The sequence below is a fragment of the Festucalex cinctus genome, chromosome 9 (genome assembly GCF_051991245.1).
Source record: "Festucalex cinctus isolate MCC-2025b chromosome 9, RoL_Fcin_1.0, whole genome shotgun sequence".
NCBI classification, from domain to species: Eukaryota; Metazoa; Chordata; class Actinopteri; order Syngnathiformes; family Syngnathidae; genus Festucalex; species Festucalex cinctus.
In genome coordinates, this window is record NC_135419.1 from 155361 (window position 1) to 172421 (window position 17061).

The 17061-nt window shown below is 43.5% G+C and overlaps 2 protein-coding genes across 5 annotated transcripts in view; one reads left to right on the forward strand and one right to left on the reverse strand.

Annotated features, from left to right (window-relative positions):
* The window catches only part of maea (macrophage erythroblast attacher, E3 ubiquitin ligase), a 46054-nt gene that overhangs the window by 11371 nt on the left and 17622 nt on the right, over positions 1-17061 (reverse strand). The window contains exon 1 of one of the 2 annotated variants that reach the window (XM_077531309.1): positions 1927-2078. The exons of the other annotated variant lie outside the window; for it this stretch is intronic. The gene's annotated coding sequence lies outside the window, so the exon portion shown is untranslated. Of the gene's footprint in view, positions 1-1926; positions 2079-17061 lie in introns of those variants that run through there. 2 annotated transcript variants of the gene reach the window in all.
* LOC144025386 (C-terminal-binding protein 1) lies at positions 805-13064 on the forward strand. 3 transcript variants are annotated; one of them, XM_077531312.1, is made up of 11 exons: positions 809-996; positions 4163-4317; positions 6331-6475; positions 6675-6778; positions 6847-6949; positions 7321-7445; positions 8103-8192; positions 8258-8388; positions 9068-9195; positions 9254-9368; positions 9577-13064. In XM_077531312.1, the coding sequence occupies exons 1-11, from the start codon at positions 957-959 to the stop codon at positions 9770-9772; spliced, it is 1332 nt and encodes a 443-aa protein (XP_077387438.1). In that variant the 5' UTR covers positions 809-956; the 3' UTR covers positions 9773-13064. The 3 variants fall into 3 exon arrangements, with proteins under 3 accessions (XP_077387437.1, XP_077387438.1, XP_077387439.1); XM_077531311.1 differs by having other exon boundaries at positions 805-996; positions 9068-9368; XM_077531313.1 differs by lacking the exon at positions 4163-4317 and having other exon boundaries at positions 832-996; positions 9068-9368.

Sequence of the window (17061 nt, forward strand, 5' to 3'; positions counted from 1 at the left end):
CAGGGACCCCTCACACCCCCATCATGGATACTGCAGTGTGCGGTGCAGGGCCACCAGCTTCTGCAACAGTTTTTTTTTTTCTCCTGGCCGTCAGACCGTGAAACGGTGAATCACCCGCATAGGATGCCGAACTGGCGGCCAAATCTGCAAATCTCTTCTGCTCGTATCCTTGCACGACTGGAAGTATCCATTCAGTACCCAGTTCATCTTTTTACCTGACTGACTGCCCATTTTACACATGTTTTAACTGTTTCTCCTTGCACTACTGTATTTATTTACCATTGTACATGATATATTTTGTACATTTTGTGATCCTTCACGGGTTTGTTTATTTCGCACATTGGTGCAGCACGTCACTGTTATAAAAATGCGATTTACCATTGCTTTTTAAATTGTATAGATTTGTATTTTGTCTTATATTTTGGAAGCTGTGCAGGTCAGATGACACCACATTTCGTTCTGTACTTGTACTATAATGACAAATAAAGTCTATCTATCTAATAATGGATGAAGGTGACATTTTGAAACTGGGGTTTGGATGAATTTACATGAGCGTTAGCTTTTCGTTCCAAGTAAGACGCTAAGATGGTTTCAATCTGAAACAAGTTGGTCTTCTCTTGCAACTGCCTTGACATTGCATAACTTGTTTTTTTTGTTTTGTTTTTTTTCAGCTTCAGGAGACAATAGATGAGCTCTGCCCCTTTTCGACTGGTTCCAACACACACGCAAACACACAAACCATCGCTTTCACATTCTTCTTCCTGCACTCCCTCGCTGCCACTAACAGAAAGGGAGGGCTTTGCTGCCGCGGAGGGAGAAAAAAAAAGCGAGGGAGGGAGGAGGCCGAACGGAAGGGTTGCGAGAGGGAGGTGGGGTAGCACATGTGTATGCGTTTGTGAGAGAGGGAGGCGAGGAAGCCGCCGCCATATGCCGAGTGGATTCTACATGTGAAAACCATGGGAAGCTCCCATCTTCTCAACAAAGGCATGCCTCTAGGTAAATGTGGACGCGTGTGCGGGAGAGAATGGCTCCCTTCCCCCTTCTGTTTTTTCCTCCTTCTCCTACGCGACGTTATCTTGAAGAATGCGTGCGTATGCGTGTATGTGTGTGGTGTTGGCGACGACAGAAAAATGAAGGCTAAGCGAGAACACACACACACACACACACACAGGTGGCTGCGAAAGACTGTTCTAGAAACCAAAAAGGGGGATGAAGGTAGCGCCGGTATCCGAATTGAAAGGCCCAGCGCTTTCTTCTGGGGACGACCGCGTAGCGTACCCCCCCCCCCCCCCCCCGTCTCCCCTGGGGAGGCAAAGAGCAAAGAGTCCAAGGTCATGGGATCTGGCATCCATCACTTTGGGCTCAGGGAGAAGCAATCGATAAATGAGGCATCAAGCGGCTCACATTTGATTTAGTGGGAAAGTGATGATCCGGAGAACAATCCTCTTAGCATTTAGCTACTGTGTGTGACTTGAAAGCCTCATTTGATACCCTGACTCATACCTTAACCCAGATTCAAAACCCTGATTTGAAACACATTTCCAACAAGACCAGGCCAGGTTTGAAACTGTGAATGAAAAATCCTAATTCAGACCTGAAATCCCAACCGTACCTTGAAACCGTAATTTGGAATCCTAAACCTTGCCTTGCTCAATACCCTAACCCTGCCCTGAAACACTAACCTTAGTTTGAGACCCGAAATCTAAACCCCTGGAGTACAAACACAAGATTTGGCCGTGATTATTTTTCCATACATTTACTGAATTATATTTGCCAAACTTGATTCTTGTGAAGTGAGTTGTCACCTGCCACCATACAGCACTCTTATCTCAAGTGATGATGGATAATTAGTTACATTCTTTTTTTTTTCGCCCAATAAAATAACACGAAGGGCCAAATGTGGGTTGCAGTCGTTGAGTTTGGTACCTGTGTCTTTGATTATTTTGGGTGGTTCCGCCATTCTCTCAGCAACACTGTTGATTCGCCAGACAGCGCGTTTTACAGCACGAGAATGTTCTTCAACATGAGCAGCTTCATCATCAGATCAGGTTTCACGCTGGAATCCGATGTCGCCGATAAGCAGGCTGAGATTGTGCTGAGCTGCTGCGAGAAGACGACGACGACAACATTTTGTCATGACTTGGAAACAGTGTGCCAAAAGTCATGTCAAATACTGAGTGCCTTTGAAGTGACATGCATGAACATGACTTCATCACTCAGTGATTAGTCAAACAGGTTCATTCACAGAATTTGACACCTGTCTCGAAATGATTCGTTTAAACACTAACCCAGCTTTGGAGCCCTACTTTGAAACCCTAATTCAAACAATAACCTCGACTTCAAACTCAACTTTTATCATCATGATCCTTGCTTAAAGTCTTATTTTAACGCTGGATTGATATCTTCTTTTAAAGCGTTTATCCTGGCATGAAACCTTAATCCTATCATGCTTGAAGCTTGACTTTTCATACCATAATCCTGGCTTGAAACCTTCACCCTGTAATGAGACCAACTTCAAAACTTAATTTTGACTGAAACCCCTCATTTCAGTCCCTAATTTCAAACTCGGGCCCTGTTTACATGGAAGCATCGTTCCTCCAACAAATCGTGTGCATACGGAACCATCTCAAGATATGCGAGCGTCCAAAAGAAGACGCCTATAGGATGCTGAACGGCTGTAATATTATATATATATGCCAAGTCTGGAGTGGCGCTGTAGCGCTTCCATAGGGAGTTCATGGAAAGCGTAGAATAGATGAAGAATTAGCGAAGAGAGACGAACCACTGATCTGATCTGTGTAGCCGACTTTTGAAGCCGCAAGGCCGCCATATTACTCCTCCCAAGAAATGTTCCTCGGCATACAATCCGAAACATTTGCAGTTTCGAAATTAGAGAACATTTGAGACAATATTTAGTAGAAACAGTCTGATTTATGACATTTTATATTTATGTTTTTTTATTAAAAAATTACAACTGTAATTCAACAAAAGATGCCTCTGCCAAATCTAACATTGGAGTCTCGGAAGTGAGCGATAAAGGAAAAGGGGGTCTTCAAAGTAGTTTAAACAGTCATCTGCTCACGAGATGGGAAGCGTAAGATGGCTGCCCTGTGGCTTCAATGGCTTGCATGGGCGTGTATGGGCTATTAGCTATCCAGTATTAGTAATATATACAATATATTCTTGTTTGGAACCCTACCCTCTTGAAACCGTAATCCTCCAATTGAAACTGCAATCCGCGGTTGAAACCTTAACCATGGCATGAAACTCTCATTGGAAAGCTTCATTTAAAACCCTAAAACTAGCATCAAATCAAACCCTACTCGTCACATGAAACCAATTCTTGTTTGAAAACCTCATGTCAAACGACCATGAACTTGAAACTTGAAACCCTAACCAGAGCTTGATCCCCTCGTTTGGAATTCTAACCTCGTCTTGAAATCCTCATTTGAAAAAGTGTGTTTTTCAAACTCTGATCCCAACACATCAATTATCTCCGAGGACTGCTCAGTCAAGAAAAATCTCGCCTTCGGGGAAAGCAGTTGCTCAGAGTTTTTGACAGTCAAATGACAGCAAGTGAAAAGTAGACGATTCCACAAGTGATGTTTCACCCATTTCTCACTCAAGGACTTCCAACCACAAAGAATGAAGGAAGCCATCACTTCTCCATTTGAAATCTTCTCCTGACAAGTGTGATGCCTCGGAACATTTGAGGGACGGCGACCTTCAAATCACGACTTCAATCATTTCTTGGAATGTGAACTCATTTCAACAGCAAAACGTCTACACGTGGGGGAATTTCCACTTGTGTGTCCTCCATCTATGAGACATTTTCGACTCTCTGGGAACGAGTCCGGTGGAAAGATGGAGGAAAGCTGTTTGCGTCAGGCGTGGCGGACGCCACAATGTCAGGAAAATATAACGACGGCGAAAGTCGTCTTCAGTGGAATCCCGAGTCGTGGGATTAACTACTATTGAGAAAACCCATGAGCTTCACTTGGACTGGAATGGGGCAGAGTAGTTTGGGGAAAATTGATAAAAAAAAATTAAAAAAAGAAAGCGTTAAAGGGGTTATTGAAGTTGTTGTTCTCCTGCGTTGAAGCTGTGCGAAATTACTGTACGTTGACATTGGCACGCGTCGAATGATCTGATTTGATTGTAGGCATCCGACCACCCATTATGAACGGACCCATGCACCCGCGCCCCCTGGTGGCTCTGCTGGACGGGCGAGACTGCACAGTGGAGATGCCGGTCCTGAAGGACGTCGCCACTGTGGCCTTCTGCGATGCACAGTCCACGCAGGAGATCCATGAGAAGGTGGCTCACTCACTCCACAAGGCTAAACTCTGGCACATTTGCTTCTTGGCGTGAAAACAAATCCATCACTAAATAAATCAATCAATAAAAGTTTAATAAAAGGTTTACCACACATGGCAATGGATTTGCGCCAACAGCATGGTTGTAGAAAGATGACGTCATCAGAAAGCCAGGTTGGCCCGAGAGGAAGCGTTTCGAGCGCCATGAAGCAGTACGACGACGTCATTCATTCATTCATAAAAGCACAAATGATATATATATATCATTTCAGAGGTTGGCGTGGGCTTACAGTATCTGCATCTGGCACGTAAGAATGATCGTAAAATGCCTCCCCGCCATTGCCGATCAGCCCGGGTTACGTTTTGTGTCCTCAACTAACACGGAAATATGAATTGGATTCTCATGCCCAAGCCACCGAATTGGACTTGTGACTTGTGGTCTGGTGGAAAGTGACGACCTCTAGAACAGCGTCCAGTGCCTTTCGCCACCAAAATTCACTTTGGCAATTGATTAATTAGCTTCCACATCATGGGAGGAGAAACTCAATGAGAGTGAACTATTTGCATCCAAACATTGAAAAGTACGTTTGACATATGTGAAGACTTGATTGAACCCGTATTGTGTGCCAATACTACTTGTTGTCCGAGAGGCTGGTGTAAGTGAAAATGATTCATTCTGGGTGACTGCCAAATATTGTCGCTCTCTCCGTGAGCGTGCTCAGTAGGTCACAACATGACACAGACAGATGGCGCTCTCGTTAACTCGGCGAGAAGCCGTTGCTTTGACATGCTAATTGAAACGCGTGTCGTCGACACCCCGGCGATGCCGGAGGTGAAGTCGGCAGAGGTCTGCCAATTCAATGAACATGTGACATTTACACGGTCTTCCATTTCATTTTCTTGATCACTCCACTCCAATGAGGAGCTCTTTTATCATGGCGCATACTTGAATAATCATCAAACGGTTGACGGCGTGCTCGGCCCAATTCAGACGGCAGCGGTAAAAGCATTCCACCATCTTGGCGTTGCCTGCTTCCGAATGGGACTCATTTGTGTGTGAAAACGTAATTACTTGTAAAAACAAAAACAAACAAACCTGTATTCACACTTCCAAATGTTTGCTTTGTTCTTGTTTACTGCAAAACTGATGTTTATGTACAGCACTTTGTATACAGCAATGCCTGTTCTTAAAGCGCTTTATAAATAAAGTTGAGTTGAACTCCCTGTTGGAATTTTGCTTAAAATGGCGTATTCACAGAAAAATGCCCAACTTCCTTTTCTATTTGGGGTCCGTGAGTTGATGATGGACATGCCTAGGGATAGATCGATTATGGGCCGTGCCGATTGTCGGCCTTTTGAGTTCATCTGAAGGCCGATAAAACTGCTATCTCACTAGCGGTAAATGCTTGCGAACAGAACGAAATTTCGGGTTTTCATCAGGATTTGTAAGACGTTCACAGACAGTTTTTACTTGTCGCAAAGACATTTCAGACAGTTTTTTTTTTTTTATGTCTGCGAAGATCTTCTGGAAGCTTTTATGAACCCCGATGAACTCTCCAAATGAGCTCCATTCGCATGCATCTGTCGCTCCGTGGGAACTTTGCATTTAGGGATTTCTTTAAATTTCCACTTTTTATGATCCCTGGAATTCATCTGACATGGGTTGCTTCAAAGCAACATGGCTGACTTCCTGTTTCATTTCAGGCAAGGGACCTTGAGACTTTCTCGTGTCTTGTCATGATCGACAGGTTTGCCTCATTTTATGCTGGCAGCTGATTTTTTTCCCCCCGAACTTTCGACGAGGCACGACTGAATCAGTCCCTGTCATCAATGAAGGCAGGTGAACAGTATCTGCGTTTGACAATAACACGGCGATATTTAGGCAGCGCAGTCAACCAATGCCGGCAGGTGTATTCAAACGCAGGATACGACATCCAGACGAAGACATTATCCATCCATTCATATTTGATCCACAATACGGTCATGTGGTCATTTTCGACTTGTGTGTGCGCAGGTGCTGAATGAGGCGGTGGGGGCACTGATGTATCACACCATCACTCTGATGAGAGAAGACCTGGAGAAGTTCAAAGCTCTCCGCATCATCGTGCGCATCGGCAGCGGCTATGACAACATTGACATCAAATCTGCGGGCGAACTTGGTGAGCCTTCAGCCCCCTTTCACACTGCTTGTTTTCCGTATCACAGCGGCAACACAGAAAGCATGCGGGGGGGGCTACAAGCTGACAATCTGTGGGGGTAGAAGTTCAATCCATTTCGATCTGATATTCTGTTCCAACCATCAATTCATTGAGCCTCCAAACATGGCCGTGGAAGTGAAAGGGTTCTCTATTCCAACAGGAATCGTCGTGTGTAACATGCCGGCTGCCTCGGTGGAGGAGACGGCCGACTCGGCGCTGTGTCACATCCTCACTTTGTACCGGCGCACCACATGGCTCCATCAGGTCTGTGGCTTTTGATTGAGAAAGATAAAAGGCCGACACGGTGACCTTTTCTCACGCTACAACGCCAGGCTCTCCGGGAGGGCACGCGGGTCCAGAGCGTGGAGCAGATCCGAGAGGTGGCTTCAGGAGCGGCCAGGATCAGAGGGGAGACGCTGGGACTCATCGGACTCGGTCAGTCGAGGCAAAAAGCGGGACGATGTTATTCATACGGGATAGCCGCGAAGAGTGAAAATCCGCCAATAATTGACACACCCCCACAAAAGCCGTGCGTAATTGTGTAGAGATGCCGCACGATGGAATCAGCACACACAACCACGAACACGTCATATCAACAAATGTGTAACGTCATTAAATCATTCATATAACATGTTTGAATGTGTACAAGCTCGGTGCATTCAAGGACTAATCGAACAACACCAAGGTTGAATGAATCCCAAGTAAAATTGGCTATTTAATTTGGACTTGGGTCAAGTCATCTGACTCCAGTCACCGATCCTACTAACTGCTGCCATGTTCACGTGTTTGTGTTTGTGTGCGAGTAGGTCGAGTGGGCCAAGCCGTCGCCCTGCGAGCGAAGACGTTTGGCTTCAATGTCATTTTTTACGATCCCTATTTGGCGGACGGCGTGGAAAGATCCCTGGGCCTTCAAAGGGTCACGACCCTGCAGGTATTCCTGGACACGGAGTTTTCGCTTCATTTTGGCAAATTTGCTCTAGGGATGGAACGATACCATATTATCACAATATGAAGGTCACGATACGATAATTTGCACAATATTCTGGGGAGGTTGACGATACAAAAAAAAGGTCAAAACATTATCAAAAAAATGAGCTCATACTAAAAAAAACCCACACACAACATTGTGCTTTTGGACATTACAGCGATGCATATAAACAACCGACAATCTCTAATAACGCTTCATATTGATATTGAGGCTAATACAAACACACATTGAGTTTGTCCCCATATTGACTCGCTGCACAAGCATATTAGGTTCCCCTTCATCTGACCATTAGCAAAGATTTTAAACATAGAAGGGCCAAAACATGCCTTGTAAAAATTAAACGGCACTAAAAAAAAAAATAGCCACCAGAGGGTGCTAGAACTGCACTAATGGAAATCAACCTGACTTTTTTCATATGGTGACATGACGCCGACGATATATTGCGGCAGTTTCAATATGGCAATATCACGATATTGCTGTTATTGTTCAATCCCTAATTTGCTCACATGAAGGCACACACGTTTCCATCCTCACCATTAAATTTATTCTGTGTTTTTGTTTTGCTCAACTTATGTTCCTGTCCTGTGATCCACCCCGCAGGATCTGCTCTTTCACTCTGACTGCGTGTCGCTGCACTGCAGCCTGAACGAACACAACCACCACCTGATCAACGACTTCACCGTCAAGCAGGTGCTGAAGCCGACCTCGAATGGATTGGAACAAAAACGTGAGTGGATGCGGGTTGTGTTTTCTAGATGCGCCAGGGGGCCTTTCTGGTCAACACAGCGAGGGGGGGCCTGGTGGATGAGAAGGCCCTGGCCCAGGCCCTGAAGGACGGAAGGATCCGCGGCGCAGCCCTGGACGTTCACGAGACGGAACCTTTCAGGTAATGTCACTCGGTTGGTTGTCATGGTTACTTGTTCAATATCATCATTGTTGGGAAAGCGCATTTAGTTTGCTAAGAGTCCTGTAATATTTGTTGTATACTTGAATTCATTTTTGTATTATTAAAATAATAGAATACATTTGTACTTTTTTTTTTTTTTTTTACTTCATTTACAAATGACCTCTCACCTGGCCCTCATCATCTACTAATTTGCTCCCCAAAACATGAATACATTCGATTTGAAATATTACCTTGGTCCCAAAGACATTTATGCATTTTCTTTTGGGTTTTTTTCATGCTAGAGCATACAGAAGGCTTTGATGCAGCCTCTGAACTGAACAGAACGCTTGAAGCAATGGTAGTTGTTACAAAAACGGCCAGCAGGTGGCAGCAGAGTATAAGAGATCAACCAGGGCCATGTTACAACAAGCCGTTTTCCCCATTGCCCATTTCAACAGATTTGGGAATAATGATGAAACTTAGCTATATTCGAATGCTAATTGCTACACAACTGAAACAGATCAAAATAGATTTTTTTCTCTGATGAAAGAAGAGACTTCCGTGTTTTTACATCAATAGAAGACAATATTGTGTGGCCCTTGCAACATCAGTCCAAATCCAGTAAAATCACATTTTTCACCTCATCGTTTAGCTCCTTTCACACCGTTTCCCTTTGTAGTTTCAGTCAGGGTCCCCTGAAGGACGCCCCCAACCTGATCTGCACCCCTCACGCCGCCTGGTACAGCGAACAGGCCTCGCTGGAGATGCGAGAGGAGGCGGCCAGGGAGATCCGAAGAGCCATCACAGGTCGGGACCGCCTCGCGTTCCATAAGTTCCATCCCAAACAGAACCTGTGTGTGTTCAGGTCGTATTCCGGACAGTCTGAAGAACTGCGTCAACAAAGAGTTCCTGAGTCAGAACAACCACTGGACGGCAGTCGAACCGGCCAATGTCCACCCAGAACTCAACGGAGCATACAGGTGATGACGCGGAGGTGCCATCAAAATGTATAGCCAAAAACAAAGCAAAAAAATGCTAAATAGGGTACTGGGAAAAATCAACAAAGTCCTTAAAAAAAAACCTAATAAAAAACTCCGCCACATTGACCCTACATTGAGACCCCGACGCCAACTTGAAACCTGAACCCCTGTTTTGAAACCAACGTTCTCCGCTCTCTTCCCCTGCCAGGTACCCACCAGGGGTAGTGAGCATGACCGCCGGCGGCCTTCCGCCCCCCGTGGAGGGCATCGTGCCCAGCGCGGTGCCCGTTGCGCACCCCCTCCCGCCAGGAGCGGTGCACCCGCCGCACACCCCGTCACCCGGACAGAACACGGTCAAGCCACCAGAGGGAGACAGAGAACAGCATCCAAATGAGCAGCTGTAGTCCAAAAAGCACAGTGGGAAGACGACGTCCAGCAAATAACGACTGGTTCCAAACTGTACAGGACATTAGCACGCGCTCGCTTGTGGACACTCAGAAGGGAGCCAAGAAGACGATCAGGAAAAGGAAACAAAGAGGTTGGGCGCTCATCTCTGCAAAGACTGGGAGAAAAATAATCATGTTGAAAGTCTGAAAGTCGTGTGTCCAAAATCCCCGTCACTCTCTATTTTTTTCAGCGTCATTCAAAAAGTCAAACCGTAGACTCTGAAGTGATTGCAGGTCACATAAAGGGTTTTTTTGACCAGTGTTTCCCAACCTTTAAACAGCCAAGGCTCATTATTTTGCATGAGAAAAATTGGATGGCACACCAAAGACAAATGTCACAAACAGTAGATCCAGTGCTACCTTGACTTAAGAGATCCCCTACGCGGGACTTTTTCAGGTTGTGCTTGCGAGCCAAAATATTTCTTCCTGACATTCCAGTGAAAAATGAAAGACCACAGTCAAGATACTGGAAGGACAGCCACAGTAACCGATGTGCTTTCAATTTGAGAGAATTCATTTGAAATAATTGCTTTCAAATTTTGAATTTGTATGCAGTGAATACTTGTGATTCGGCAACCACGGTTCACCTTTTTTTAAATCTTTTTTTTTTTTTCCCCATATTTTTAAATATAATTTTATAAATATAAATATAATTTTATATTGGAACACTTTCAAATAATTTCTTGAGATTACTTATCTCAGATTACTTTCTTTATTTTTTTTATTCTGCATTTATCGTTGCCGTCAAGCATAAATAGATTTTCATTATTCACAAGCTGGCCCAGTCGATTCAAAATGATATTGTTGGTTCTAATTATACAGATAGAGCGGTACCTTGATTTTGGAGTGCTTTGGGATTATGAGTCTTTGTTTGGTCAATTTATTTGCTGAATGTTGTGAGCCAAAATCCGAGTTCCAAGTGAGCTTCACGTGTGCCGCGGCTCCATTGAAATGAACAAAGAAAACGAAGCAATGAAGAAATTGTAAGAAAAGCCAAAGTCCCCGTCATTTCAGGTGTTAATTAAACGAGACAATGAACTTGACTCACTAGGCCACACCCCTTAAAGGCGCTGTCATCACATCATCATCGTCACCGTTGTAAAACAAAAGATTTTGTTGAACGTGATATGGCACAGAGGTTGGGAATCACGCTTTTAAACTGGAGGCTCGAAGATGGCGGAACTCAAATGAATCTGTGTGAGATTTTTCCTGAAGTCATCCTGAAACTGAGGCAGCTTTTTTCGCACAACATCTCAGGAACTTCAGTTTCCGCAGTTGGTCTACTGTTGACTTCATTTCCTGCTACGTTTTTGTCGTTCTTGGGAAATGAGAGCCTTTCGCTACAACGTGGTTGTTTGCTGTCGTTTGTACAAAGCGTTCAATTTCTGACAGATTGTCACGCTTGTATCAAGATGGCCAAATGCTATGCTTGGCATGGAATTTTTTTTTAAATTGATGTTGTTGGGAAAATGTGAGGTGATGCACTGAGATTCTGTACTGTAGCAGACTTAAACATGTACAGTGCCCCCCTCTATAGCGCGTTCACCTTTCCACAGCCTTGTCATATTTTCATGTAGAACATATCGATTTGTCCATTGTGTAAATCCCTGCTATATTGTGCTTTATTTTTTGTACAGGTTCTTATATACTTAACAACAGTAATGCCTTCGCACGTGGAAAAGAAGAGTGATTCTCCAAAACACTTTTTCGACGGGAGAACAAGAAAAAGCATATATCCCGGCCTAAAACCATACTTTTAAAACCTAATCAAGGAATGAAACCCTCATGTAATCCTTGTTTGAATCCCTAAACCGGGCTTGAAACTTGAACTTGAAACCCTAACCTTGACTTAAGACTCATTTGAAATCCTAAAATGTGCCAGCAACACAACAGTAGCCACAAACTCTTCTCACCTGTCCTCGGTGACTCGCACAATAAGCAAGCACACTCGACGTTATTATCAAGTGTGCTCAAAGCATATTGGAGGCTTACATTTTTTTATGGTCTGTCTACATTGCAGATTTTCAGCCTCTAGCGAGCGAGTCTGCAACATTTTCTGCAATAAATGGGCTTTCACTCTACAATATATTTTTGGGGATCCAGAGCTTCCACTGCAAATACAAAAGTTGTGGATTTCAGCACGTTTGCATCCTTTGAAAATCCGCTTCCAACCCTCGTTCCTGACTTTGAAGCATTTTTTTGTTTTTTTTTAAATATAAAGCACCAGAGCGAATAGTACAACGCTCCCTTTAACATTTGATGATGGGTCCTTACCAAGTGTACCGTTTGGCCACCGCCGTGCTCTCCGTGTCTGTATGTGTACATACTGTGGTGATGTTTTTCTGCCTGCATGTGTCAATGTGATTTGGTTTGTATCTGTGTTCAAAAAGCAGCGCTGCGAGCGGGAGTGTTGGCTTCCTGAAGGCATCGTCACTGCGGTTGAAATGTGTGGGACGACAACGCCTTGCTTTGTTTCTTTGTCATTTTTCTTGGGCCAATTTGGGGTTTTTCCTTTTTTCTAATACTACACAAAACTCCACTAACATGGCTCTGTAGCACCCCCAGCCCCTTAAGCTAGTTTGACTTAGCAATATGAAATTTGGTAGTCATGTCTATCACAAATATAGCTCACAAACAAATGACACAGGAAGCCATCCATTTTGTTTCCAAGTGTCAATTTTAGGCTCAAGTGGCTTCATGGCACGATTGAATTAAAAAAAAAGAAAAAAAAAAAGATCAGTCCATGTGACGGTGCTTTCGGGATCCCAGTCCAGATCCAGCATTTTGGGTAGGCAGCAAGCGTAGCGACCAGGGATGGAGATTTCACACTGACGTTTCCGATTGTGTTCTACAACCTGAGCTGAGTGCCAAGTTCTAACTGGGCCAAAATCTGAAATGTGTACGTTCTAGGGCCTTGGGAATTCTGCAAGGAATTCCTGTGGACTACACATTCCTCACAAGATGCCTGTCACCTTTGCTGTTTCCATGGACAAATGTTCCTCATTCAAGAACAAAAACAGCACTTTGAAATTCCTTCCCTGGTAGTGACACACAGTCCACTGTTGCCTACCTGTTTGTCCTCTTTACGGCTAAGTAGTAGGTGTAGCAATATACAGTACATATACATATATATTCTATATTCTACAGTAAATATTATTTTTGGTAAAAAAAAAACCTGATGAAAGATATGTTTGTGACTGTATGCATTGGTATGAATTATTTTAAAAGGAAATAAAACCGTGGATGATAATGTGGTTTTATTGGAGTGGTAAAGTTGTAATGATATTGATATAGGTATAATGATATAGAATATATTTGACATGTGCAGGCCGCTCGCCTTGCCACAACACCCCAACTTTGCAGCTGGTCATCCTGGTAACAAAAGGCAAAAAGTTGCTGCGTCTTCCCCTCGACTGATTCCACAGTAGCATGTCAGACATGATATTTAGTATTTAGACACCTGGGAACGCTTTCAAATCAAAAAGCATAATGCGTCTCCTATTTCAAAGAGTGAGTAAGTAGTTTCTACTGTTAAGTAAGTTGAAGTAAGTACGTTTAATGAAGCAAGTTTCACCCTGTAGCAAAGTGTGAAAACAAAGAACAGAGCACCACTACTTTGTTTTATGAGCCGAGTGTTGACAACAAAGCTGGCTAATTGAGAACCAACTGCGACGACTTTGTTTTCATCAATTGAGAAGTGATGCTTTTATCAAGTGCAATCAAACGGCAAGAAGTGATATCAAGAAGTGAGCCTTGTCAACCGCCATCAAAGACAAGAGCCACATTCACCCGAACTTTATTTCAACCGAGTCGTGACAGGCTCCAGGAAGGAGGTGAAAACAAGAACCTCTTGCAAAGTGGCGGCACTTTGTTTGAATGAGCAACAAGGTCAAAAGCATGTGAAGCAAGTAAATCAAAAGGTGGACTATATTATTGCTGCTGGCTTCCAGTCAGGTCACGTTTTCCCCCAACGTGTTGTGTGTGCGCGTGTGTGCGCGTGTGTGTCTGGACAATTGTAGGAAGGTGCTGACCCACTTTCGGCTTCTGGGGTTTCCTGCCTTTGATTCTGCCCACGTGCGTTTTGTTCTGGGAGGAGCTGAAGGCTGATAGGTGACAGATGACATGGGGCCAACAAGTGCATAAATACACAAACAGACGGCTGGATGCACGTGGACTCCAAATGAGCAGTCCAAAATGGCTCCGTTTTCCATTGCTTTCTACTTTCACCACTCGAGCTCTTCATATTGGACCAATGCAATGAAATGTCACATTTTACATTGTATATATCATTGTTATTCTTGCATTTCCTAAAAAAGAAAACGGTTAAACAACTAAAACAAGACTTTAAACCGCACGTACTGGATGTACAGAACCCAATTTCTTTATTTTGTATTTTTTTGGCATCACATAACGTCCGCTCAAATATCTACTGTTGCTTACTTGGGATGTAATGAAATCCAAACATCACGTTACGATATTATCACGATGAAGGTCACGATACGATAATTATCATGATATTCTGGGGAGGTTGGTGATAAAAAAAAAAAAAAAAAAAGGTTACAACATTGTAAAAAAATGAGCTCATACAAAAAAATAAAAATAAATGCACAATATAGTGCTTTTGTACGTTACAGCAATGCATATAAACAACCTTTAATCTCTAATAACACTTAATATTGAGGCACACACATTGAGTTCCTCCACATATTGACTCATATTTCATCTGACTAATAGCATGGATTTTAAACATAGAAGGGCCAAAACATGCCTTGTGAAAATTAAACTGCACAAAAAAAAATAGTCATCAAAGGCTGCTAGAACTGCATAAATGGAAATCAACCAGATTTTTTATTTTTTTTTTAAACAGATGTGCTGCTTTTAATATTCTGACATGACGACAGCGACATATTGTGGCAGTTTTAATATCACGACATTGCTGTTATCGTCACATGCCTATTGCTTACATTATGTGGTTGACAGGTAAAGAAAGAAAAAGATTGCCAAGTATTTTCTTCCTTCCCCTGTTGGATTTCTGTTTATCACTTCCCACATTGGTCATCATTATTTCATGAAATGAGAAACACGAGAAACGGGGGCTGGCAGTAGATAATCCACACAGCAAATTGTGCTGCCAAGTGCTCACTCCTATGAAAACAAACTTTGGAACATGACGCCTGTCAGGACCTCATCGGACACTCAGGGAAGGAAGAGAAGAATTATTGTGTTACGGTAATCTCATTCACTGTTAAGTGAGACGAAAGCTGTTCCAATGTTTTTGGGGGGTGCGCTTGAAATGTACAATACAGTAACAGCCATTTCAAGTGAAGCATATTCATTTGATACAGTTCACAGTTTGACATATTGCAGCCTGAGGGAAGACCCTCCTCCACAAATATGCGCAGTCGCCATCGCAGGTCAGACGTAGGTGAAGAAATGTCACCCTTTCTGCTCTTTTGTTGACTCCAAGAGCTAGAAAACTCAGTAGGTTCTAGAGGAGGGTTCTCCAAGTTGGGTCCTCAAGAGCCCCTATCCAGCCACTAACACACCTCGCGATCAAAGCTGGCTGATGAGCCATTTTGCGCTCATGCTCAAATGAGTCCCAGTTGGACGCTGGTGTCTTTGAGGAGCCATTGTGCCCTCTCAAAGCTTGCCGATCATTCGCAGAATTTGCCAAGACCCTGAAAAGGCGAGGAATAGACGAGAAAGAAATGATGATGGCTAGCGCTTACGTAAAGCTTTGGAAGCAGAGTAACGCCTTTGAATCACCTTTCAGAGAATCTGCTCTTGTGACGCCAATGGCAAGGGGGAGAAAAAGGTATAAAGATGGGGTCCAAAGCCATAATGCTGCCGTCCAAGGCTACTTCTCCGGCCGACAAAATGGCCAACCTAATAAAGGATGTAAAGCAGGAAGGTCGTTCAAGTCCGACCGCTGCCAGAAGACATGAAAAAAGACGAGCGTTCTGACAGAAGCGCAACCGCTTTGCCATTTCGCATAGTTCTAATGCTCTCCAATATCCACTTTTACGCTACCGTTTCCTTAGCATCTTAGCAGCATTACTCAGAACGGTTATGTAAGCGCCATAAGCTATATTTATGGGAGATTGAGCTTTGCTTTAGCGGTTGATGACGGATGGACGAGATGCGTGTTTATCAAGTAGTAACGTTTCTTTTTAGGCTGTTGCAAACCACAGGATGATGAACGTGAGAGGGAACCACCGACACCGGCTGGGATAGGCTCCAGCACATCAGTGACCCTAGCGAGGAGTATGCGGTTTAGGAAATGGATGGCACTGATGTGGCTCGCTCACTGAGAAGTAAATCAAAGTAAATGCAAATCATATATATATATCTAATAAATGAAACTAAAAATGACAAAATGATATTCAAATGAATGAAAAAATGCCTGGTTTGTGAGCTAATTATTCATCCACGCACTTTATTAGCTGTTCTGCTGCTTCTTCCTCTGAAAACATGTCAGGCAAAACTACCGTACTGCCAAACTGATCGTTTTTGCTGTTGCGTAAATCACATCCGGTCGGGGGCTGGCAGCCTCCCTACATTGCGGGAGATGTGCATGATGGGAAAAACATGAAGGGATCACGTTTGAGTGGGTCAGACCGGACGAGCCGGCGGAAGAACACAGGGAGACATTGGAGGTACCAACAAAGGAAAACGCCAACAAATATGCTACATCCGCCTCGTGTGTGGAAGGTGGAAGATGTGCTATGTTTATGAATGACGCCACACTATTGACCTTATTTCTTCAAATACACTCACTGCATTTTTCCCCAACTTGAAACAGTTCCCAGCTATTTTAAGAAAAGGCCTCAGACATAGTTGGGTCAAACTCTACAAAGTTGAAAGAAATTGAAATTTAACTTGGTTTTGGATTTAAAACATTGTTTTTTTTAAAATTAATTAGTCAATACATTTATTTGTTCTTATTGAAACCTTTATTTCATCTATATTTTTCCTGCTGATTGCAGTTGGTAAACATGCCGACCAGGGGCGGAGCTAGGGTGTTGCGATTAGACGAAAACAGTTCAGAGACTGAAGAAAAAAAAAATGGAGCCTTTTCACACGTGGAGGGCAAATTACACATTGTGGAATAAAATGCAGATTTGTGCAGCTGACACATCATCAAATACAAATCTCCCCCAAATTCTCACCTCCACCACTTCACTCAACAGTTGAATATGTGCCGGCTATTGGAAGCTAGCACTGATAACACGGTTAGCTCGGTAATG